This window comes from Danio rerio, chromosome 8 (assembly GCF_049306965.1).
Source record: "Danio rerio strain Tuebingen ecotype United States chromosome 8, GRCz12tu, whole genome shotgun sequence".
NCBI classification, from domain to species: Eukaryota; Metazoa; Chordata; class Actinopteri; order Cypriniformes; family Danionidae; genus Danio; species Danio rerio.
The window spans coordinates 35,469,268-35,495,725 of record NC_133183.1 but is presented as its reverse complement, the minus strand read 5'-3'; the positions used below and the strand labels follow the sequence as shown (position 1 = coordinate 35,495,725).

At 34.8% G+C, this 26,458-nt stretch overlaps 1 protein-coding gene across 10 annotated transcripts in view; it reads left to right on the top strand.

The window, feature by feature from the left end:
• lmx1bb (LIM homeobox transcription factor 1, beta b) overlaps positions 1-26,458 on the top strand; it is a 157,927-nt gene that overhangs the window by 31,079 nt on the left and 100,390 nt on the right. For 6 of the 10 annotated variants that reach the window (XM_073909495.1, XM_073909491.1, XM_073909493.1 and 3 more), the window contains 6 exons: positions 912-943; positions 1,083-1,198; positions 2,949-3,032; positions 3,147-3,361; positions 4,946-5,061; positions 6,002-6,188. In XM_073909495.1, coding sequence (XP_073765596.1) covers positions 4,992-5,061; positions 6,002-6,188 — 257 coding nt within the window. In that variant the 5' untranslated portion in view covers positions 912-943; positions 1,083-1,198; positions 2,949-3,032; positions 3,147-3,361; positions 4,946-4,991. Of the gene's footprint in view, positions 1-911; positions 944-1,082; positions 1,199-2,948; positions 3,033-3,146; positions 3,362-4,462; positions 4,698-4,945; positions 5,062-6,001; positions 6,189-26,458 lie in introns of those variants that run through there. The other 4 variants (XM_073909498.1, XM_073909497.1, NM_001025167.2 and 1 more) reach the window with 3 other exon arrangements.

The window sequence follows — 26,458 nt, the reverse complement described above, 5'->3', positions numbered from 1 at the left end:
TTTGGTTTCTTCATGTAGCAACTGTTTAAGTTTTCCTAATGCATGTTCCGCTGTTCTTACCTTGTGGTCGAATTATCCGAGTTGTTTAACTAAAACAGGGAAGCTTGCAAAGCTTTATTGAGTTTAGATTGGCTTTTTCACCCTCTCTCCCGCTCAGTGTGGTGCACGTGCCACACACCTGCTGCCTGGGCGCACCATTCTGACAGAGGGAGGGGTGTCTCAAAGAAAACAATTAAACGAGAGTTTCTCAAGCAACATTACATAAATCACGTGCTTTTGGGTTTCTTGCTTTGGGCCCCGTTGTCAAAATTCTTCAGAGACCAAAGTTCAGCACCCATCTCGTGCTTCCACTAAAACCCTTTCAACTTTTGTGGGCAGAACATTTGGGCCTTTGCGCCACCAGTGACGGAAGTCAAACGACTTTTAGAGGACTCTAAGCATGTAAGGCGTTCGCTCTGATTGCCTTTCATGCTTGTCCAATGAGATCTGTCTTTATGAAACACTTCGTAAACCGGAGTTCCAAACAAAAGGCCAAGTCCCTGAAACACACAAGTCACGCCACCGGCATATTGCTGACGGCCTTGGACACAGTTCATTCCTCTCTAGCAATTACTTTCTTCATAGCACATCCCTGCTGGGAGAAAAAAAAATCAACAAAACCTAAGCTAGTTTACTGGTTTTAACTGGTTGGGTTAAGTTGTTTTTTATAACTTGTGTTTTAACATTTGAGCGCGGCTTTCGGTGACATTAGCCCACATTTAAATGGTACCAGTAGGTCAACAAATTAAAAGCAATCTTTTGCTGCTGTATATTTATAATTGTTATATTATAGTGTAATGCATCTTCATGATCATAACACATTTGTTTGTTGCGTTTGTTTGTTATTAATTCCTCTAATTATTTCCCTTTAGGGGCTGCTCCCAAACGCACATTCGCATGAAAAGTAGGTATATATTAATTTACTTGTAATCAATAAGTCTTAATACACTTGTCTTTATGTATAAGAAATATACCTCAATCAGTATATTCCCAATTTGCTTTAAGATATTTGCCTGTAAAGGGTTGGTCATTTTTCTTCGCAGATCCTTATTGAAACGCAAGGGGGCGCCTTACACAAATCTTGTTTGGGCACAAGTAGGCTACGACCCTCGGGCTCTTGTTTCACCACAAAGGATGCTCTCAGTGAACCTCAATCAAGGTAAATGATCCATCGATCTTTTTTTAATGATGATGGCGTTCTATTCCCACAACGTTCGTTTTTGGATTTGTTAAAACTCAAAATGCCCCGTTTACCCATTTGCTGTTCTGTTTTTTGGAATGGTTTGCAACGTTTTCGAATTTTCAACGACAGCGCAGAATGGCAAATTACTTCATTATAAAACGTTCTATAAAATCAAGTTCAATTGAGATGTTTGGGCATGTGATCTTAATATGGCAGCAATAACCTAGTTAAATAATTTAATATTTCATTTAAAATCTTCCATTTATTCAACATATTCAATAAAACAATTTAGGGGGAAAACTAATTTGTTTTCAATTTTATTTATTTTTAACATTCTATACTAGGCCTACGCCTTTAACACAGCTAATATTAATGAGGCTTAATCTTATATTTGTAACTATAATTTAAAAAATAAAATTATAATTTGTAAAATTGAGTAGTATTCGCACCACCTTCCAGATGACTAAATTTACATTGTTTTTGAAATGTCAATATTTTGTTCTTTATCCACTGAATATCTTTAAATAAACTATGGTTGGTGATGTTGTTTTTACATAATTCTTTTTAGATTGCTTATTAATTTACAATTCTTTTATTTGGATAATTTTATTAATGAGCGCAGCTTCTCATCACACGGCAATGATGTCTTAGAATAGAGAAAACGGGCTACTAAAATGCCTCATCAGTGGAGTTCGACCGAGATTAAACCGTTTAGGAGATCGTAATGAACTGCCCGCCGTGGCCTATATGGTTTTTGGGTGTCAACTGGAGATATTTATTTTTAAAAGTACTGGGCTGGCGGGGGTTACTGGATAATGAAAGGTCGTCATAGGTATCTCACTTGGCGACTGCTTGAAGTCTACTAAATGGCTCGGAGGTAGTACGGAATCCCGGGAGTGAGGCGGTAACAGGGGAGCGTGACGAATTATGTATAGCGCGAGGAGTTAAGCGCGTGCATTCCTCCCTCTCTGTGTATATGATGTTTGGGAAAAAAGCGTGTTAAGTCCCATGCTTGAGTATACATGACTTGAGGCACTGAACGCAAATCCGCTGTTTTTACTTTATTAAGAGGTGACGTTTGAGTGGCCAAATCATATTATGCATTATGAAATGTGCAATAATCTAAATCGATATTGCGCATTCATTTGGATGAATTTAACTGATGTTTTCTCTACTTAGTGCCTTTTTTAAATAAATAAGGAAGAGGAAGAGGGGACCAGAACTTGACTTGAGTGTAGTTAATCTCAGCAACAACTGAGGACACATGCAATTAATAAAGACCAGAAGATGAAAGGCACAATCATTTGTGGGTCTCAACCAAAATATCCAGCACTGGGATCTTAACAAATGCTCTCAATAGGTAGTCAGTGTATATCATTGGTAGTCATGGCTATCGTTAGCCTGTCTCAAACATTTGTGAAGCAGTGGGCTGCCATAAATACAGATGATTTACTGTTTTCCCTCATGATCAAAACGGTGAGCAAAAAATAAAAAAATAAAATCCTTGCCGTAAATTATGCTGTGCGAAATTTGTTTTTTTTTTTTTGTTTTTTTCATTTAGGCAATTCCTCGTTGCTTTTAATAAGAACGAAATGTTTTAATGGATAGATTTACTGGAAGTTACTCACTTGGATGAATTGCCAATGTAACCGTATTACAAAGAAGCTACACATTGTAATAATGTATAGATTCATCACTTATCTTTAGCATCATTTCATTTGTTCAGATGCGCCTTCTTTTTATTGGTTTATTGGATCTTGGATGAGAGTCTAACCAAAGCGGTCCCTCTGGAACAAAACACAAAACAAATGTAAGACGTTTTTAACTCATTAGCTCGATTTTTATCTTTTTTCCTGTTTAATTTGTGGTATCATTACGCTATCTCACTTAAGGTTTTGCATTTTATTTCATCTGCTTCTGCCAGCCGCTGTCTGCTGTCCGCAGTTATCGGCCCTGATCTCCAGGTGCATCGTAGACGAGGGTCAGAAGGTTCGAGGCTTCATAATGGACACAAAAGCACAAAGCATGCGGACGGGCGTGATGCTCCGCTACCTGATATCAAAGCCAGCAGCCTCTGCATGAGAGGAGATGGGCCTCGAACAGTCGGAGAAAAACCCAAAGAGGAGCATGCGCTTCAGGGTTTGAAGTGACGCCATCTATTTATAAAAACAACAATTACGTTTTACATTACAATGCGCATGATACAAATTTGACGTGTTACAATTAATAACAAAAGAAGAGATAACGCGTAATTGCTTGGTGCCATTCATTACGAAGTGACGTGTTTTGATCTGTATATTGTAATCGTGGTTAATGTAAACACTACGACTGCAAGTGTGGAATAATAAATGCTGCTGTAAAAAGTAAAAATTTATTGAAGTTATTTAATAATAGCCTAGTTATGATATATTTCATATAGTAATATAATTATTTTAATAAAATATATAAACAGTTAAACAATATAGCCTACGTAAAAAAATGGCTAGTTTTGTAATAATAATAATAATAACTATTGTTGTTGTTATTATTATTATTATTATTATTATTATTATTATTAATATTATTATGAAAACAGCAGTAATAATAATAATAATAATAATAATAATAATAATAATAATAATAACAACAATAACATTATGGATGTTTTGTTTACAGATAAACTACATTTGCTGACTACTTTTTTGCAATTTCCATAAATTGGTAGACACTTGTTAATTAATACACAAATCAAGTATTGTCCATGTGAAATGCATTTTTTTTCTATAAACCTATTATTATTATTATTATTATTATTATTAATATTATTATGTAGCAAAACTGAAAATGCATAAATTTAATATTCAGTAAATACTTCAGAATATTTTTTTCTTGTTAGAACATGTTAGAATAACATGTTAGAATCTTTCTTTCTTTCTTTCTTTCTTTCTTTCTTTCTTTCTTTCTTTCTTTCTTTCTTTCTTTCTTTCTTTCTTTCTTTCTTTCTTTAGGCTAAGCTTTTCTCTGAATTAGTCTGCGTTTTTAGACTCGTTTGTTTCACCACAATTTTCGTAACGTTGTTTACCATCCTTGTGCGCCTCTAGTTTAGGAGGCAATGTGATTTTGGAGGCGGAACGCATTTAGTTCCACTCGGCAGAGTGCACGAACACTGGCGCACCAATAGCATCCCTATGTCAGTCAATAGCCTGCAAAGTGACGCGACCAAAAGGGGAGGGTGCTTTCTCTGAAGCCTATCTCAGTTTTGAGCTTTCTCAAGCTGCAGGGAGCCGAATGGCGCACTAATTTAAGAGTTAACGTTTAGACATCTCCTTTAGGTTTTCGTGGATTTTACTAATTTCCTAAAAACTTCTGCGGGTTGAGACGACTTGTGCACGGTGTAGGAAAGGGAGGATCTTCCTTTGCAGCTCGTGACAACAGCCGGGATAAAAAACCTAACTTTGCGCTTCGTGGAGAAAACGTCTCGGACGTTAATTAACAGGTGATTTAGTGCGTGTTTTCAGTTTTATAGTTATGAATTGTTGTGCTTCTTTGCCAGGCTGTGATCAAGAACAAATTCTAAACTAGCAAGTTGCAACTGCAATGAAAAGTTTTCTTGAGCTGGCCATTTTAGCTGCAAAGCTGCATAGATTGAGATTTCTGTGATATCAACTAATGTTGTGAGCAATAGTTTTGGGATTTGAAGAGTGGACAACTCTGACAAATGTGTTGTTGTGGATATTACAACAGGTCTAGGACGGCGCTTCCTTGCAGGTAACATTGGGAATATTTAAAGATGTTGGACGGTATAAAAATCGAAGATCATCCGCTGCGGTCGGGACAAGCAACACTTGGAGTTATGCTCGGTAAGTCCTTCAACATTTGTAGTATTTGTCTTTAAAAGCAAGCCTGTAAATGCTCGCAAATACTAAAGTAATTCTGGGAATTTTTATAATGCTGTTTCTGTTAAGATAGATAGAGATCTACAGTACAGCTGGAACTGTAGCAGTCGGGCCATGCAGTCGGCTGGGATGCACCCGCATGTGTCATGCATTTGACCGGCCGGCCGCATTCATCTGTTGAATAATCAAAACTATTTCCCATAGAAAATAATCCAAATACACGAGTGGTGTATTTAAATAATAAAATAATTTCTCTCATATTTACTGCGCAACGCAATGCAATTATTTCCATGCTCTCATGTTGTTGTTGTTTTAGGCTATATAAACTGCACGTATTTCCCATTCAAACAGCTGCACCATTACATCTTATTATGTTTGCTTAATTCTAACAAATAACTGTAACGTTTGAATGGTAGATGGACAGAAATAAAAAAATAGGTAAAAATGAATAATAAGAAGAAAATCTGCACAATTAGGCTATATATTTTCTTTTCTCTTACCCCATTAGGCTATTTATTCTTTGGACCGGAGATTTTGTTTACACATGATCTTGAAGGGTACATAAATACAATTGCAAATATTTAATTGGCAGTTTTTTGAGCATAGGCTAATAGTGTCAATTTTAGATTTGCCAGATATTGTGCAACGTTTTAATTTTTGTGCGTATGTAATAATAATAATAATAATAATAATAATAATAACAATAATAATAAAATAATAATAATAAGAAGAAGATATAATAAACAATTAATATCACACGTAATATTATTCGGACGCCTTTTTTCACAATGTCATATTGGTTTATGAGTATCTAGAATACAGAATTATATTACTAACACTTGTTCAATAATTACCCATTTATGTAAAATATTTATTTTATAAAAATGATGCATTTACCCTTCAGGGACGGAGTGCCATCACCAGGCGGTGTGTGAGGGGTGCCAGCGGCCGATATCCGACCGCTTTCTGATGCGCGTCAACGAGTCTTCATGGCACGAGGAGTGTTTGCAATGCGCCGTGTGTCAACAACCGCTCACCACCAGCTGCTACTTCCGGGAGAGGAAACTTTACTGCAAATATGACTACCAACAGTAAGAGCATGGATTATTTAAGCAATGTTATTGGTGTAATGCGCACGCAGGCAATGGGCTCTAATAGAATATTTATTTTATTGTTCAAGTGTGATCAACAAAGAAAGTGACATAATTTTCGTTTTACACACAAATATTCCTAGTATTTCCTTAAGTAAAGTTGAAATAAATACTTGGCGTTGTTAGTATGATTTTGTTGAACTTGTCAACAATTTTGTTTATACAATTGAGCAGCATTGGTGCGCTGTAACCCTAAATGCGTTTGTCCAAGAATTTGGCTTACTTATTCAGGTTATAGCTAAAATGAATTTACTTCGTGTTTTTGCATCATATTCCTCTTTTTATTTGTAATTCGAGAGGCATCAATCTAGTGATTTTCCATGCTGTGAACTTTGTGGGTTGTGATGTTCTGCTTTGCAGTTGTAATTGTAATTCATTGATTTAATTTAATTGAGTCGTTTATTCGATTGTTCTGATGATTCGAGGACGGAATAATTATTTGATCACCTGTAGCAGTACATTATTTCATATTAGCCTATTTGATCACCTTATTTGTACAGTAGGCCTACAGATGTTTAGGGCATGGCCATCCTGTAATTAATCCATCTTCGTTTTACTTATATTCGCACATTAGTCGTAAATAAATTGGTTAAATTTAATATTAAAATTCTCTTTTAATGTAGCTATTTTTGTCTTCTCGCAAATAAACGCACTGTCTTTTTAATAAAAAAAAATTACATAATGATTTCAATGATAATATTTAAGCCCATTTAGGCATATAAAAGCTACTATTGCAATTGTTCTTTTACGCAACAGTGACCATTTCTGTTGTTCAAGTTGAGATTGTTTTTGAATTAATTCAGCATACCCATAAATTTCCAAACGCTAAAATCCTATGCATATAAAACGTCTTTTTAAATAGGCTATTATGCGTTATACTAATTAAAACCTTCTCGAATCCAACCCATTGTTCTTCATTTCTTTTAAAAATTCATGCAGTCATGGTATGTGATAGGCTAGTGTGCACAGTGGGTGGGTGCAGTGTTGATATTCACCCGGTCCTGAAGCTGTGAGTGGACTGCAGGGCGCCTTATGTTGCATGTCTTCTCCACATGTATGTCACTGGTTTTGCTATAGCTTTTGTGTCAGGGGTTTTGAAATATCGCTGCCGCTTTGATAGCGATAACTGGGAGGTCCCTATCCGACACCAAGCAACAATTAAAGGGCCACGTCTACTGCCCGACTTTAATAGTCGCCAGCTCTTTCCGCTTGACAGTAAAGAGTTAGTGTTAACTAAATTAATTTCATAGCTCTGGTCTCATACTCCATTACCCTGGGGACGACTGAGACAGGCCAAACACGTCAACGAGGTTTTTCTATCAGTGTGGTATTATGTTTAGACTACATAACCATATTTAATGACTGTTTGTGTTAACCTGTCATTTGGAAAGATTTTTTCCTTTATTGCATGCAGATTCATTTCACTTTTGTTTCCGTGGATGCCAGGCAAATGTTAGTTTCTTGTACCTAAATCACATTTTCCTAGTCTCCTTTTCTTCCACAAGTCACAATATCTGTCATTTAATAACAGCACTTTCGTTTTTTTGCTCCTCTTTTATGGGGTTCTAGCCGTGCTACACAGGTAGCTAGCCATAATATTTGTTTATTTATTTCGCAACGACGGGCCACTTAGTAGATGTAATTGGCACCTTTCTGACTTTTATGGCATACATTTAAGGTTGTACTTGTCAACCCCGCAAATCGCCCGTGGCTCCAACTTGAAGACTTTAGCCGTTTCTGAAACTCCGCCTAATGACATGCTAGCATCAATTGATTCATGCCCTATAATCATTAGACCCGTAAATCACGACATTGGGCAAACGCTCATATTCACACCTCTCTGTCAGCTATTTACAGCACGAGCTTACCGGCGGGAATTTATAGCTTGTTTTGGCGCGGAAATTTCACCCCGCTTGTAGCTCAAGAGTAACTTGGAATAACAGGCTTTCGTTATTAGAGGATTAGCTCTGGAATTACGATCTGCATATAATGTTTTTTTTAAATGGCTAAGCAGACATTTGCGTTAGTGCCAATTAAAGCCACAGGTTATGGAAATATAATTGTGTTTTCAAACTATTAGTGGGAATTCTCTTAACTATTGCAGATTACCCAGAATTGTTATTCATTTCAGTTGAATCTCTGCTACAGATACAGCCAACTCTTCTTTCTTTCTTTCTTTCTTTCTTTCTTTCTTTCTTTCTTTCTTTCTTTCTTTCTTTCTTTCTTTCTTTCTTTCTTTCTTTCTTTCTTTCTTTCTTTCTTTCTTTCTTTCTTTCTTACAACAGATAATTTAAGTTATACATTCGTTAAGCATTTTTTTGTATTTCTAATTATGTTATACATTTATTATATATATATATATATATATATATATATATATATATATATATATATATATATATATATATATATATATATATATATGCCTATTTTATTATTTTAATATTATAATATAATGTAATTAATGTATAGTTTATTATTGGGAAATCAACATTTTAATTTAGAAAAGCTGGACTTAAAAATAAATGTTAGAATTGTTTTTTATTAATGTATATATTTTTTAATTAATGCTGTTTTATTAATATTTATATTAATGATGTCAACACGTGTTTTTAATTTAATCTTAAAATGTTTGCTACATCATTTAAATTGTTAGATTTTTTTTCTGCAGTGTGAATAATTTGTGACCAATGTGTGTGAGAGAACATGTTTTTGTATATTTAATTTATTATTATTATTATTATTATTAATAATAATAATTATTATATTTTTATTTGGTAATATTATTACTTATGCATTACTTATTTATTTATTCATTAATAATAATAATAATAATAATAATAATTATTATTATAATTTATTTATTTATTTATTTATTTATTTATTTATCTATCTTTTTGTGCATTTTTAATACCAAAATCAGTATTATGTTCCAAACTGTTGTGTATTTCTGTGCACTAAGTGTGTGTGCCAATACACAGATAGACGGATAGATAATTTGGACAGATGCCACAACTGCTGCAGTGCAATTTTACATTGTTGTTGTTTAATAGAAGAAGTGTTCATAATTGCATTACTGGAATGCTGAGAGTTGGGATGGTCCCCTCTGGCCTTTAGTGTCAGTGGAACGTGGCTCAAGTCTGTTGTTAGTCTTGGTCCAGGGATAATTTGCTTGAAGTAGGAAGTTGTGGATGATCCCCCGGTGTGCTGATAGTTCTATTTTAGCACCGTGGGGGCGTCCTCCTGCGATGTGTTGTTTTTTAATTAGCTCTGCTTTGCGAGCGGGATGCTGCATTCCCGCTGACATGAGTGGATTTTGGTCCTGGCAGTGTGTTTTCTACATGACTGGCGCCGTACACCCTCCCAATACACCCAGAACGCCTTATGTTATCATTGTTTCAAAGCCGTAAATCAGATTTGTTTTGGAATATTTTGTTGAAAATGCAATAATCGAGAGCTGTGCTTCTTTGAAGGTATGAGGAAAGGCAGTAATGGTGCTGCGTTTAGTTTTTTTTGTTCTGTTTTTTTGCTTGGCGTGTTGAAGGGCCTCGTAGCGCTGTGCTCTGGGATGAGGCCGAGTCTGAGCCAGCCTGTTCCTCTGCAAGGAAGTATTAGGTTTTGTGTCAACATTAGCCCTGCCTCTGCTGGCAGCATTAAAATGATGCAATCATCTGTCATCTCAAGACTAGTGCCACAAACCCCCCACCACCAGACGTTTAACGCTTTGACCTAACGGGATGTTTTTTTTTTCTGCTGTAGAGAGGAGCCTTCAATGGCTGGGTTTCGCTCTTCATTTATGGAATAGATTATTTAGTCTGTGCTCTTTTAGATGTGTTACTGTATGTTCTTCACAGCTGTGATAGTATTTAACCATTGGGAAGTGTGTATGCTATGTCTGTATGTTTAATGTGCCAGCTAGAGCCAATTTGAAAGGGTATTTATTTTGCTATTATAACTACAGTACTTGCAAGAGCTAATATATCTTGAACCACTTTATATATGTGAATGTGATATTATGAAAATGTTGTCTTATACTCTAGATTTCAATTACTTGAATTGACCTCCATAAACTGAAAAGGTTTTGTTGATTTTCTCTTGGCACACTTAATGATTTTTGAAGCGTGAAGGGTTTATACTTGAACTGAGTTATTAATCGGATTGTACCAATTATTAAAGCATTTTCATCACAATCTTTAAAGTTTAAAGTATTTTTTTTTATATGAAATCCATATTCTAATCCTTTAATACAGTGGTTCTCAAACTGTGGTACGTGTACTTTTTTGATGCTTTGGCTGACAATAATAGATATTCTCAATAATAGGAATTAATCTGCCACCTTTTTTGAACTGTGCTGTACTGTAGCTGCTTTACTGGGCTTACTATGCTACTGTATTTCAATACTGCTCATTATGGTGGTACTTGGGGAGACAATTTTGTTCTGAGGTGGTACTTGATGAAAAAAGTTTGAGAACCACTGCTTTAATACATTGAAAAAAGACTAAAGGAAAGGGTAGTTTCAAGCATCAAAAAAGTAAACGTGTATTACAGTGGTCAGTATATATTTTTTCCTCTTGGCATTAGAATGTGACCTGATTAACTTTGTTTTTCATGTACAGTCAATAAAATAATAACTAGTTGTCATTGTTGATATTTTCTGTCCTTCAAAATAAAATATATTAAAAGTATAAAATCCTAAAATATAGTAATTTACCAAAATTGCATGTTTTTCAATATTTAATTTGGAATTAGTATGTTTTATATATTTATATACATAAAAAAAATCAAACATTAATTCAAACACATTTTGGCATTTTATATTTGCAAAAATTATTTAAAATATTAAATAATTTTGAAAGTCACTCATACACTAACATATGTATATTCAATATACAGTTTACATTGCAACTATTGCATCATCATGCTAAAATCTAATTATGTAAAATCATTTTTTTGTTAAATGCATTTGATGCAGAAACCGAAATGTACTGTCTCGACTTTGACCCACATTTTACAATTTGTATATTAATTGCTTATATAACCTTATAATTATATCATTCACTTTTAATTCTGAATCTCATAATGTGAAAAAAACATATTAAGATATTTCTAATCTGTTATTTAAAACACTGGTTAAAAATAGTTGGATAACTTAGTGTGCAATTTCTTAACCATAATGCCCCTGAAATAATTGCAGAACTATTTTCCTGAACACTCACATAGACACTCATTCATGGTTGAATAAACACACAACCCTACCCATCAATACAGTCAATATAAGATGTGTTTATGTGTTTGTTCTTTGTTGGTATGATTTAGATACCAAGCCAGTTTACATATGCTTCTCTTATAGTTGCACACGTAAATGAATTCCATCCACTATGCAAGTAACACCATAAACACATCTTTCCAGAATTCCTCTCTTTTATGTTGCTGGAGGCTGTGTTCTGGTCTCTGTACCACAGTATTCTTAACATGGTGATGAAGCTTTAGTGTCTCCAGTGTTATTCCTACACACTGGCTTTTCACAGGGACTCTTGAAAACACTGGCACTGGGGTGGAAAGTGGTGCCACGGCTCACTATCACACCCACCTAACACATTCTACCTGCGCATGAAGACATTATGCAAGTGGGCTTATTTCAAAACAAGGTTGCTGGGTTTGCAAATGAACCAATCAAATTAAATGGCAAAAAAGATAACTATAAAAAACAACTGCAGCATAATTAGGCATGATATGATTTAGTTATGATGTGCTGTATTATCCCAATATTGACATGAGCTACAAAAAAAGTTACTTATTATACATGTATAATAACAACATTGTGTCGTATTTAAATGTTCCGAGTAAACTTGAAATTGTAAAAGGATTATATGGTAAGACTTTGCAATAAGGTCCTATTAGTAAACATCAATAGTGAAAAATAGCTGAATTTGTTAAAGAAGTTATAGTTAATATTAGTTAAACATACACTTTAATGTATTAGCTATTGAATTTATGGAAAACAAAGAGCAATATATTTATTATATAATCTTTGGTAACATGAATAAATAAAAGCAGTCCTTCATTCCTGTTTGTTAGTTAGTCCATGTTATCTCAGAAATTAACATTGCTCACCAGTGCTGCACAATATTGGAAAAAACTGACATTGTGTTATATTATTTTCATATATATTGCAATACTTAATTTATAATTTCACCAGATGAAATGAATAGCTCTATTTGGAAAGAATTCATAATTTTCTGTACATTTGGATAATTTTGTAACAGAGTGCATCTACATAAAATATATTAAACCAATCACAAACATTCAGAAATACAGTATAGCTAAGATACTGTACAAATAAAATATACAGCACTTTATGATTTTTTGGAAGTCAAGCAATATTAATTCTGTCATATTTTCGTCAAAATACCTCCCACTTTAATTATATTTTGTAATTAGATGGCAAATAGATGACATTTTTTGATATGTGTACATTTTTCACCTCATCTGATTTATATCACTGCATTACCTTCTTCTTCTGCTTCTTCGCTCAGTACCATGTCTTCAACAGTGGTGATATTTTCAATACCCACTCCCTGTTGCACGACAAACTGATACATTGTGATCAACTTTCGCCAACAAGTAATCAAATCCACCTTTTATCGGAAATTTCTGAAGAAAATGTGAAGCCTTTCAGTTATCGTAAACCTTTGATCAAACTTTTATCTTCATTCGAAAACAGTATTTTATTTAAGCCTTACGCATTTAAAAATAAATACGCCATCATTATGTCATCGCCAAGGATTATTCTAATGCACAGATTGGGCTGTTATTCCTGTACCAAATTTAGTCATTCTTATACTTGCATTACGATAAGCAGTCTTGTTTTTGTATGAAATATTATTGGTTGTTTTTTTTTTTTTTTTTTTTGTGTATACCAAAAATACAATTAACCTTTCTTAAAATTAGAAACATTATTTGTTGTTTCTGAATGTTTTAAATGGACTTAAATAATAAAAACACACATAAATAAAAAATGTTTTGTTTTAACTCTATGGTTAAACTTTGCAATAAATCCACAAATCATGAGTGTTTTCAAATGTGGCTACTGGTCAATTATAATACTCATTCGACTTTGTAGATCCTACAATGTGACTATTGCATATGCGTATATTGCGATATTGATGCTGAAACGAAATATTGTTCAGCCCTATTACCCACATCTTTTTCTTTTAAAATTAGTTTAAATGGTAACAAATGGAGTATTACTGAAAAGTGTTAACAAACAACAGGCTTATGATCTAATTTAATATCATCATTAATATCAAATAAATAGTCTACTAAATTTTTAAGCAATCTGAATATTCTTAACAGGCATTCAAAAACATAAATATTTTTACTGGTATTTCAAAGCGCCCACAATAATAATATTGTGCACATTCATTATTATCACAATATATTATATTATTACATTTCCACACAAGTCATTGTAATCCAGCAATATAACAATTATCGTCCTCTTTTAAAGCTTCCACATCCTCCAATATAATCCTGGACTATTAAGTTGTCTTGCGAGAGTGTTTCAACTGTCTTGTCATAGACAAGAAGATTTAAGCTTGGCACATGTCTCAGATACAAGTTATGAGGATGATAATCAAATCTCATCTTGGACTTTTCAGCCTCCGTCTCTCTCTCCCTCTCTTTCTTTCTTTTTTTTTTTTCATATCCTAATGAGATTAGCCTCCCAACAGCCAAAGTACTAGGCTATTTGAATGACAGGTCTGCTCCGCTATCCAAGGCTATCTTACTAAGCTCTTTGCCGCATTGTCCTGAATAGAGGGACTGACGGAAGCTGTGTGCTCTAATCCTCTTATTTGTGTCCGAGGGAGAAAAGAGGGAAGAATGAGGTGGAATGGGACAGTGCTTTGGAATGGCACCGCTGCCACTTCCTCCCTCCGAAGCCTCTCTCACAGCCAAGTGAGCATGAGAGGGATCTGATGGGGCTCAGGATGGCAGACAGTGCACAGAAACTCACGCATGCATTAAGCAGTTTGCTCCCTCCATTTAACCCTGCTTCTGAATGCAGTTTCATAAAGTACAATAGCTCTTGATGCTGGAAAAAAAGTCTGGAATAAGAAAGTGTTTGGGTGTTATTTCAGCACAAATTTAATAATTGTGACCCTGGACTACAACACCAGTCATACGTGTATATTTTAGGTTTATTTATGCATTAATAAAAAGCTTACAATTGGTTTGAATTAGGATGCAAATTTTCTGAGATCATCTGATTTTGCTGAGAGACAGCAATCTGAAAATGTGGAATCTGATGGTTCAAAATATTTATTAATGCTATTAATATTAATGTTGTCTATTACAGTAAATTGAATTGAATTCATGGTTTATTTCTATAGTGCATTTTCAATGTAGATTGTGTCAAGGCATCTTAACATAGAAGTTCTAGTAAATTGAAACTGTGTCAGTCGTTTTCAGAGTTTAAGTTTAGTTTAGTTCAGTTTAGTGTGGTTTAAATTGCAGGCACAGGATGTCAACATAATGTCATATTGATGTTGTACCCCAATGTCATGGAGACGTTGGACTTGTTTGAAAATGAAAATCAGGTTGACGTCAGAACCCATCATCCAAATATCAACGTCTAATCATTTTACACCTTGACATTGTGTGGAGGTTACCATTATGACATCTATCAGACGTTGTATTTTGGTCACTTTCCAACACAACCTAAAATCAACCAAATATCAACATAATTGGACGTCGTTATTAGACGCTGGCTAGATATTGAATTTTGGTCACCTGACGTCATGATCTAAATTTAACCCAATATTAATGTCTTATGATGTTGTGTGTCTGCTGGAAAACCAGTGGTGACAGCGGCGAGGAACAAAAATTCGCAAATTGACGAAAGTGAAGGAAAAAACCTTGAGAGAGAAACCAGGCTCAGTTGGACACAGCCATTGGCCAAACTTCTTGTGCAGAAATGCAGAACGCTTAAAGAACAGTAAACTGCTTAGCAATACACATTGCTAATTAAAATTGTATTTATTGATTTATTTACGGAAGTTACTTAAGTTTATTGAATATTATCTACTTAATATTCTAATCATCTTTGGTCATAAAATTTTTTTTTATAAATTTAACCCATACAATTATCCTCCCAAAAAGTAAGAATGGTTGTGTGGTCCAGGGTTACAATTGTGGTTGGCTTTCTTTATCTTTAAAGGGGAGTTCACTCAAAATAGACAATTCTGTCATTATTCACTTGTTTTGTAACCTGTATGAGTTTCCTTCTTATGCGGAACACTAAATATATTTTTAAAATCAAGTTATTCAACTTCATGTGGATACTTGAGATGCATACAAATCTAAATGAATTTATTTTTTTATGTGGAACAAACAAAAAATGAGTAATTTTAAAACTGTGCTCAATGTGCATGCAAATCTATATACAAATCTATATATATCTACATTTTTATTTATTTTAATATCTACTAAAGGATGTTTTTGAATGATGAAATTTTCACAGTATGATAATATTTTTTTTCTTCTGGAGAAAGTCTAATTTGTTTTATTTCGGCTAGAATAAAAGCAGATTAAGATACGTTTTTGGCGGAACTGTCTCTTTAGATTTTAAACCCTGCCTCACCATGTGTGTATCTTATATTGAGAGCATTTCAAGGTTCACTTGAAGAAATGACTTTTGTTGGGTCATGCTGGATGCATTGTGGGCTTTCGCTCCCGCTCGGTTTTCCTTCACGTGGAATAATCTTCCTCCGGGTCGGACCCTCCTGGAGCTAGAGGTAATCTGCCTTCAGCTGGAGCTCCCACAGTTCTTTATTTACTCGTTCAACTAGTTGGAAGTCTGTTATGGCAGATCAGATGCTCTGAAACCAAATCTGATTACCACAACCAGCCAATTACCTTCCTCCTCACAACCACAGTTCTGAAGCTCCGCATTCCAGATTGTGGCATTTCTTCATTTTTGGTACAAAGGGAAAGAGAGTTAGTTAGAGCATCACTGTACTAGTAATGTATCGAAATGATTCTTCTAAACTATATAAAGCAGAAAGATTAGGAAAATACTCAGGCTAGAAATTGATTTTCTCCAATTTAAAGGAATCGTGCAACCAAAAAATTGCAGTCAGCCTCATACTGTATTTGTTGCAAGTATATTTTCTGTATGCAGAAAATATTTCAAAACAATTGATGCTAGTATTTTTTTAGGATTATTATTTTTTCTTTCCGATATTTAAATTATTGATCTATTTAACTGTCATTATAAGCATCTGCTCAAAATCATTAAATATAGACTAAATCGTTAAATCTTAGATTAAATTGGTGATAAAAATCACAGCTATTAACATAAACGTAACGTAACTTGGAAAATCATCTTAATTTCTTATATGTGATATGTTATGCTACATGTTTCCTCAGCATCTACTGATGTGAACTAATATAAATTTTCTTGAAGTACTAATGTAGCTACTGTAAGTTCACATTAATTTATTGTATTCTTTATATAATTAGTTAAAGACAAATGTATACTATATACTCTCAGAAATAAAGATACAGGAGCTGTCACTGGGGCAGTACCTTTTCAAAAGCTACATATTTGTACCTAAAGAGTCCTTAGTGGTAACTCAAAGGTATATATCAGTACCCACATGCACCTAAAATGTACCAATATTGACTCTTCAGGTACAAATTTGTACGTTTTGAAAAGGTACTGCCCCAGTGACAACTCCTGTGCCTTTACATTTTGGAGTATAACATATTAAAGACAGTTTTAAAACATAACATTAAATTCATAAACTTTCTCGATTATATATTGCTCCAGTAAAATGCTACGTTATGATTATTCATTTGAAATAATTAGTATGTTAATGTTCAATCTATCTTCTATTGATAAACATCAATCTTCACGATTCATATTTGCAGGTTAGTGTTCACCAAACTTGAACTTGTAAACACAGCAAAGTATGAAGCTTTTTTTGCACAAACTTGCATTTCTGCCCTCCTGCATTCGCATTAGTGTAGGTGGAAGTCATTTTTGACACCTTAAGCTTAAGCTTAAAAAGAAATAAGCTGTGCATCAGTGTCATTGCTCAGTGTGTGTAAATCCGGAATGAAATCCTGAATCCCAAAGTAGCGTTCTGAATATTCCATATTCCCCTCCCAGAACTGAGGGGAACTCCAGTAGGAGACAGGTTAAAGTAAACTGAAAAAACAGCAAGATCTCCTGTTCTCCCCACCCACGGTCCTGATCTTCTGTCGCATTGGGGATCACCGCTGATCGGCCCATCGCTGACTGGACCAAGGAAAACAAACGCTAGCACGACATGGTGGGGATCGTATTTCCATACCTCCATGGGACTGCAAGCCCCCCGCAAGCAGCTAAAATGATTTGTGCTGGAGGTCAGAAGACCCATGGCGGCTTCAAAAAGTGGAGAGGAGAAATATTTGGATGTTAGGCGGAGGCACAGTGATGGAGATTGAAATGAAAGAAGAAGGAGAGACCGGGATGGGTGGGGGGGATAGAGGAGTTGAAAAAGCAGCTAACTGGATTGCAGATGTTGAAAAATTTTTAATAATCTTATGTCAGAATATTTGGAGGAGTTAAATACACAGCCGCAGCAGTGTAAACACAATGGGTTTTAATTTCATGGTCAGAGAAATTAAAGGAATATTCTGGGTTCATTGCGAGTTAAGATGGAGAAAGAGCATAATGTTGATTACTACCAGTGGTGGGTAGAGTACTGAAAAATTATGCTCAAGTAAAAGTACCAGTACTTGTATTACTAGTAGAACAAAAGTATCTGCTGTAAATATTACTCTAAGTAAGAGTAAAAAGTAGCCTTTTTAAAAGTACTCAAGAGTAGTGAGTATTACACTGTGAAAGGTTGATTTGTTAATTTGTGAATCTGTCTGTGAATACGTAACATTCTGTTGTGCATTAAGTGATTGTTTAAGGTCATTTTGTGATTTTAGTCATCATATGGTAGACATTCGCCATTTTCTCATCAGTGACATGAAGTCTAGACAGTCTCTCGGTTATTGCGTGTAAAGGTTTTGTGTCTTTGTTGTTCTGTATAATGCGATTTTTCTATGTGCGATTTGATTGGATGAACTGATTATTCAATTTCTAGTACTACTTCTACTTCTTTTCTACTAGCCAATCCCCATAGACACGAAAAATAATAAAGTTGCCTACAGATTAAAGAAAAGTAATGGAGTAAAAGTATCGATACTGCACAAAAAATGTACTCAAGTGAAAGTAAAATACACATTTTGTCACCTTGGAATTATAAGGTTCTATCTAAAGTTTTTGCATTCCATAGCAAACAGTATGTGTGTAACATTAGTTTTTTTTTTTTTTTTTTTAAATAAAAAGTCTTAAAATGTAAACAACTTATAAAAAAAACATCATATAATATAAATAAGTTGTCATTTAATTAGAATATGTCAATAACTCAATTTTGCCAAACATGTCGGACAGAACCTTATATTTCTAATGTGATGATTTTTAATACTACTTAGTAAAGTACAATTCCTGAGGAAAAACTACTCAATTACAGTAATTTGACTATTTGTAATTTATTACTTTACAAACACTGTAATTCAATAAATAAGAAATGATAAACAATTATTGTTTACAGTGAACCAATAAAAGTGGGCACAAATAGGGCAAGCCAATTCTCACAAGTAAATGTAACAACAGGTATTTCACAAATTCTAAGAAAAGTAGCTAATTCGTATGAATTCGTATGATTTTACTCGCTCACTATTCTTCGGCTTAGTCTCTGATTTATCAGAGATGGCCACATTGGAATGAACCATCAATTAATCTGTCATAATTTTGTAATGAGGTGGATTTATTTAATTTCATTTGTATGAAAATGGACAATTTTTAAAAGAAGGCATGCCCTCATACCCCACCCCTATCCCTCATTGGAGGATGAGCAATTTGTGAATGTATGAGTGAGATTGTACAGAATAATGAGAATTAGCTTCAAAAGGGTTTGAATTGCAGTGAGATTGTATTGTTGGGACTAATACTAACAATAACTAGCATAGACATAAGAAAACAATATGTGTATTAACATAATTATTAATCCTTCTGATTTTGTGTAAAATGGTTGCCAATATTAATCAAAGGCTTTTTTGTTCCTGAATTAATTCTGTCAATTAAACTTAAGCCGATTTTATCCTTAAATATGAATCGATTTCCTTTCATAAAAATATAACAGATGCAATTTTTAAACAAATACATGTCAGAAAAGACTTGGACTGAGGTCTTTGTGATGTCATGCTTAGGCCAGGTCTCATCTTGCAGTTTTTATTTATTTATGCAGTGATGGCATTTTCTTGAGACAAAAAAAGACAATTGCTGAAAGCATGATACTGATCGTCTGTGCCTTTTTTCCTCCTCTCTCTCCCCCTCTCCTCTGTACTTCCATGTCTCTCCTGGCTGGATGCTAATATTTCTCTGAAAAGAGCCACAATACATCTTCCTGGGAATTTCCAGCACTCGAAAGTGCAGCAAAATGATCTCCTAGTGTAAGAAAAAACAGTGGAAGAGGGAATGAAATATGGAGCATTTCTGAAAATCGAATAAAAGAAGATGATTTATTCCATAGTGGCATTTTAATGAAGACTCATGTGTCTTTGTTTACATCCAAGTGAGAGAGAAAAAAAAAAAAAAACTAAAATACCGGCTGATTAATATTGAGCCATTACGCATTCTGTGTTTTTGTGTCAAACAATGCATCCTCTTTATTCTGTTTTACCTTGTGAATCCTGTTGTTTTGATAGTACACTTCTTCTTCTTTTTTAATACCAGTCCTACTGATGCCCATCCTTTTTGGCAGGATTCATAACCACAAACACAAACATGCTGTTCAGACATAATAGTGTTTCGAAGAAACATTGAACCTAGGAACTGCTTATTCAGCAGTAAGACCTGGATAGCTCAGCTCACTCCAGTCACATATGGAGAATAGATAGACTTGACTTTTGCATATTTTGCCCCTAAAAAGATTGCCGTTGGAGTCGAACATTTTTGCGAAGGCCTCAAACATGTTTCCATCTCAGACCAATCCATCTCTTCTGCTGGCTTCCCTGCTTCTGTTGTTTTTTCTGGGGAGTGAGTGAGTAAGTGTATTCCCCCCCTCCAGAGGTGGGCGTCTGTCTGTTGTCAGGCGTGAGGAGCGGCCCCTGCCCCTGCAGTTAGCAGGGGGAAAGCGATCCTGACCCCCGGCCCAGAACATGAAACCAGAGCCGGTGTGTGGCGCTTGGTACTCAGCTGGAAAGGCGGCAGAGCCCTGACCTCCAGCTCCACATCACACCGTGCGCCAGACTCCTCTCTGCCCTCCTTCTTCAGCTCTTCAGTGGCGGGACATGCTGCCAAACCACCTGAGGGCAAAGCCTGAGCACCCCACGCGCCTCAAAACATCTCCATCTGTCAGATAAACAGTTTGCTACAATCCAAACTATTTGCTGTCACAGCAAATATCTAAATTAAAATATGAGCATACTGTGTGTGAATATCGAAACTGGGCTACTTAAAAAAAATAATAATAATTACTGGATGTGAGGCTTTGTTTTAGTGTATCGATGGTTTGCATTTATAAAACATACATGTATATTCATTTTCAATATTTTGACATGTATCATGGTCATTTAAAAGGAAAGTTCATTCATTTAGAAATGAAAATTCTGCCATCATTTACTCACCATTCCCTTGTTCAAAACATTAATGAGTTTTTTCTTCTGTTGAACACAAAAGAAGATACTGTTTTTTGTTAGGGATGTCCAGATTCGTTCAAGTGATCAAAAATCGTGCCAAATCACACAGTTTCGTACTCGGGATCGGACATTACCTTCTGATCAGCACTTAAAATATATATATATATATATATATATATATATATATATATATATATATATATATATATATATATATATATATATATATAATTATTATTATTGTTTTTTAACACATCTATAGTTATGCGGTGGCACAGAGTTAGACCGCTTTCTTGACTTCACACAGAAACAGCAATGCATGCTGCATGACATTGCTTTCTTGCAGAGATGCTATTGGTTAAATGCCGGCAAAGTAGAACACGGAAGCAGCTTGAAACAGAAAGCGCGAGTATGTCTGCGGTCTGTAGGTATTATAAAGTTGATGATGGCAACATTGCCATAGCAAACTGAGATATGTAAAGTTGAGATTGCCTCCTGGGTATTTTAAGTTGAGGTGCTACTGAGGTGTTTTTATATTAGATTTTTTTTTATATATTGACTGTGAAGAATTTGTTATTTATTACTTGATTGTTCAAGCTACCTCACAGAAGTGCAACAAGAGTTGTTGAATGTTAAAAATAAGGTGAATTAAATAAAAAAAAAAGGAGCATCCTAGATCTGTTTCTTCACTCTTCTTTAATCTTTTTAATGTATTATAGAAGTAATATATGGGGTTTCAGTATCAGTAGATACTCAAAATCAAATGACTCTGACTCGAGGGAAATCTAATCAGGACTCCCCTTGATTTTGTCAGTAAACAAAAAAACATTTGCTCTGTTAATATGTCTGCCATGCGTTTTTACCTGATGGCTATATGCAATCAAAACAATCAATTTGTCTGAATGATTTGGACAACTTGCTCACATACCTAATCATTTTGAGACAGTTATTCAACACTGTACGACATTCATGGATTGTGTAACATATTTTAGACTGTAAATTATCTCGTTTGACAACCATGAAGAATGTTTTTAGTAAGAACAACATTGTTTGTTATATTTTGCAGCACATGCAAATAAAACCTCTTTGGATCAGCATGTGTAATTTACAAAAATCTTATTGAAAATTATGGAAGTAGATTTTTACCAGTAAAACAAACATATGCTGTTTATAGAGCTGAAATCAGAACTATTAAACCCCCTTTGATTTGTTTTTCTTTTTAAAATATTTTCCAAATGATGTTTAACAGAGCAAAGAAATTTTCACAGTATGTCTGAATGTCTTATTTTTTATTTTGCCTAGAATAAAAGAATAAATACAATAATAAAAAAAACACATTTTAAGGTCAAAATTATTAGCCTTTAAGCTATATATTTGTTTTCGATAGTCTACAGAACAAACCATCGTTATACAATAACTTGCCCAGTTACCCTTACCTGCCTTGTTACCCTAATTAACCTTGTTAAGCCTTTAAATATCACTTTAGGCTGTATAGTATGTTTTGAAAAATATCTAGTAAAATATTATGTACTGTCATCATGGCAAAGATAAAATAACTTGGTTATTAGAAATGAGTTATTAAAACTATTATGTTTAGAAATGTGCTGAAAAAAGTATTCTCTCTGTTAAACAGAAATTAGAGAGAAACATAAACAGGTGGGCTAATAATTCAGGTAGTTTAGTAATTCTGACTTAAACTGTATAGATATATAATCACGATAATTAGTTTCAAAAACATAATTCTGTGATATGAAGTACAACAACAACAACGTATTTTGAGCCAGAATATTGTGTAGGAAAACTCAAAAGTCTGACTTTCCTACTCAAAATTTTGTTTATATTTAGCAATCCTGGCTTTTTGTTCAGTTGCGAATTTAGATTTTGCATTAAACATTGCAGCACTGCACTATGATTTTCAATAGTATAAAAAATAAAAAAACAAACAAACAAATAAACAGTTTGATATCAAATGCTTCCATCTGACAAGCACTTGTCTATACAGTCGAAGCTCTCCAAACCAGTATACATTCTATTAGCAAAGCAAGGTCAGTCAGTACAAATCAAAACAAGGTCATTAATGTGTCATAGTTTTCAAAAAGAGCCCTGTAAACACATCGTCCATGACGTTGGAACCAGTAATGTAAGCAGAGAAGAACAAATGATCTGCTCTGAAGTGTTAAGTGCTTTAGTGTTATGATATCAAATGGAGCATGAAGGCTTGGACAGAGGTTTATGATTTCACTTCTGTATTCCTTTCATGGCTCTTTCCTGTCATTATTTCCCAGTCTCCGAGCAGCCGTCTGTCACTCACACGTGGGCTGTATTTGCATAGAGCTGTCTTGTATAAATGGCTACGTGATGTCATGACGAATAAGGGTGTATGCACTAGTAGCTCTCAGCTGGTTTTGCTTTGAGACAGATTTGTGATGACCAAGCATAATTAGAATTTATTTATTGTATAAACTTTTTATATATATATATATATATATATATATATATATATATATATATATATATATATATATATATATATATATATATATTTATAGATAGATATAGATAGATATGTATATATATATATATATTTTAAATGTGTATATCTTTATTTATTTATTCATTAATTTTCTTTTAGCTTAGTGCGCTTTATTTTTCAGGGGTCGTCACAGCAGAATAACCCGCCAACTTATATAGCGCATGTTTTATGCAGCGGATGCCCCTCCAGCCAAAACCCAGCACTGGGAAACACCCATACACTCATTTACACTCATACACTATGGCCAATTTAGTTTATTCAATTCACCTATAACATGTCTTTGGAATTTGGACACCTGGAGGAAATGCTCGAGAATACGGAAGAACATGCAAATTCCTGACAGAAACACCAACTGCCCCAGCCGAGACTTGAACCAGCAACCTTTAACCCTATATTTTAGCAAAATAACTCCTATTTTCATTATTAATATACAAAAAAATTCTTGCTGCCCTAATTTTTTTAGTTCAAACAAATGAACTTTTTTATCATCTCAATTTACATCAATCAAACTGACTAAAATATTAAGTTAAACTTTGAAGAACTTGAAGATATACACACACACACACACACACACATATATATATATATATATATATATATATATATATATATATATATATATATATATATATATAAAGAACTTCTTACAGTGTCACATTTAAAAAATACTGTCATATCAAATGCATATTTTCACATACTCAGAAAGACCCCTCAGTGGTGTGAATGTTTGCCTTATTAGCAAACTAGATTTGTCTGGTGGCATTTTTGTGTTTTGTTAGATTTCAAGTAGAGCCGATGTTTCTGTATCTGACAGACTGTAGAGATTTTTTAAAGAGCTGACGTTCGCTTTATTGTCAGTGGAAGGGCCGCTGCTGTATACTCCCAACATTTTGGCCTGATCTGCCGGTTACACATTTGCAGGCACGCACATACACAGCGCACATCTGCATCCCACATGCTTAGATACACGCGTACACATGTTGTCGGATTTGAGACTATAATCAGATTAATTGGTCCATCTTTCCTTGGAAACCGAACATGCACTGTAAGTCAAAGCATTTTTACAATTTTTTTTTTTTTTTTTTTTTACAAGAGCCATATTGATGTAACATTAACCAGAAGCCGTGCTCGGAGTGTGGGGTCAGAGGGAGACTTGAGGGCCCCTGACATGACATCCTAATGAAATAAAGACTGCAAAAAGAGAGCGAATTCAAGAGAAGCACTCAGAATTAGCTATTAAGAGAGAAGAATGATTCCTTTACTCCTAACCGTGCTCACAAATTATACCCTTAAAAGCATTTTCTACCTTTTTTGTTTGGAAAAATATTCACTTTTACCTCAGATGTTATGTCTCCCCATTTGAGAAACATGAGTAAAAATCAGTCATGGCCCCACGAGGGAACCCGAACATTAGTTGAAGTATGTTTCTAATCCTTATTAACATTCTCCAAAGTCATGCATGAAATATGTTTTGTGCCACACTGCGCACCATGTGTTTTTCTTTTTCTCCACAAGTATTTTTCAAACAGAGATCCACTACACGCACTGCAGTGCATTATTTTATTATAGGGTTGAAGCTCACCGCAGCCCTGCGAGTTTAAGAGAAGGAAAAACTGTACTTGATTTTCCACTAGGGTTTCGTTGCTACGTCCACCCGATTGTTACTTTGTACTGATGTCATCAGCGCATGTACGACATGACGTTTTATTTCTTTTCGCAGACAGTCTGTTGATCTGACAGGCCTCGCATTAGTTTTCTCGATGCCGACCTCGGGACCATCCTCTCTTCTCTGAGGCACCATGAATCTGTATTTCTCTCCGTCATCTCCAAAAAGCATATCAAACTCCAGGGAGAGACGTATGATCAATCAAAACGCTCAAACGTCATTATTTTTTGAGTAATCCAAGTATCTCCCACCCATGTGAGCTTCTTTTTCCCCTCCGTGGGAGACGTGCGAGCAGCTGCGGAGAAACTTTTTTGCCAGCCGTCGGATGAACCTCGGCGGACATTCGTCAAGGATTATGAGAGAAGTTGTTCTGTTTTTCGTAATTGAAATGTTACATTCTTCTGACCATTGAGAGAAAGACAAACGAGCAGCTTGAGAGCCAAACAGGAAGAGTTCGTAGTGTCTTGGCTTAAGTTCATGTGTAGCATATCAGAAAAACAGTTCTAGTCTTGCAGAATTTGAAGATGTGTTCTTTCGGTGCTACATACTGTAGGAATTGAATGGAAATCAGCGATGAAGAAGGCAGGGAAAAGGATAAAGAGAGAAATACGGTGAGTGGTTTCTGAAGGCAGGGTTCTGTAGTATTAAAAGAGATTTACACCCCAATGTTTTAAAGCAGTTTTCTTTAGCGCACCAGCTCTTCTTTTAAAGATATTTCAAGGAAGCTATAAAAGTGAGTCGACAACTGGCGCAGAATCCCTGACACAGCATTGGAGATCGGCCCTCAAGCCATACTGCATCTGAGTCCCGACAACTCTTGGGGCCCTTGGGTTTGAGTTCAACCGCAGTTGGTGAAAGCCAGAGCAAGATAAATAAGTATGTGTGTGCTCTAAGGTTTCACTTCTGTGACTTCGTTAGGATATGTTTTTGCTTGTAGAGCGAACGCTAGGATTGTATGACCTGTGCTCTTCATTGGACCTGTTCTTCTTTTCTTTTTCTTTTCTTTTTTTCTACCGGACGCCTGTTTGTGACCAAAATCTAGAGCTGTTGTCTGTTTCCCATGCAGGTTCTTTTGAAACATGGGGTCTGCAGGGTCCAGAACGCTTCTGCTCTGTGTCAGATGTCATACTCCCCTCTGGGCTGACCAACAGACTCTCTTTGCACCCTGATGTGCCCATAACATTTAATGGTGCTTTGGCAACCCCAAATGGAAACTCTTACTTGGCCTCTGCAATCAGTGTTTGTTTCTTTTCTGGTTGCTTTTGTATT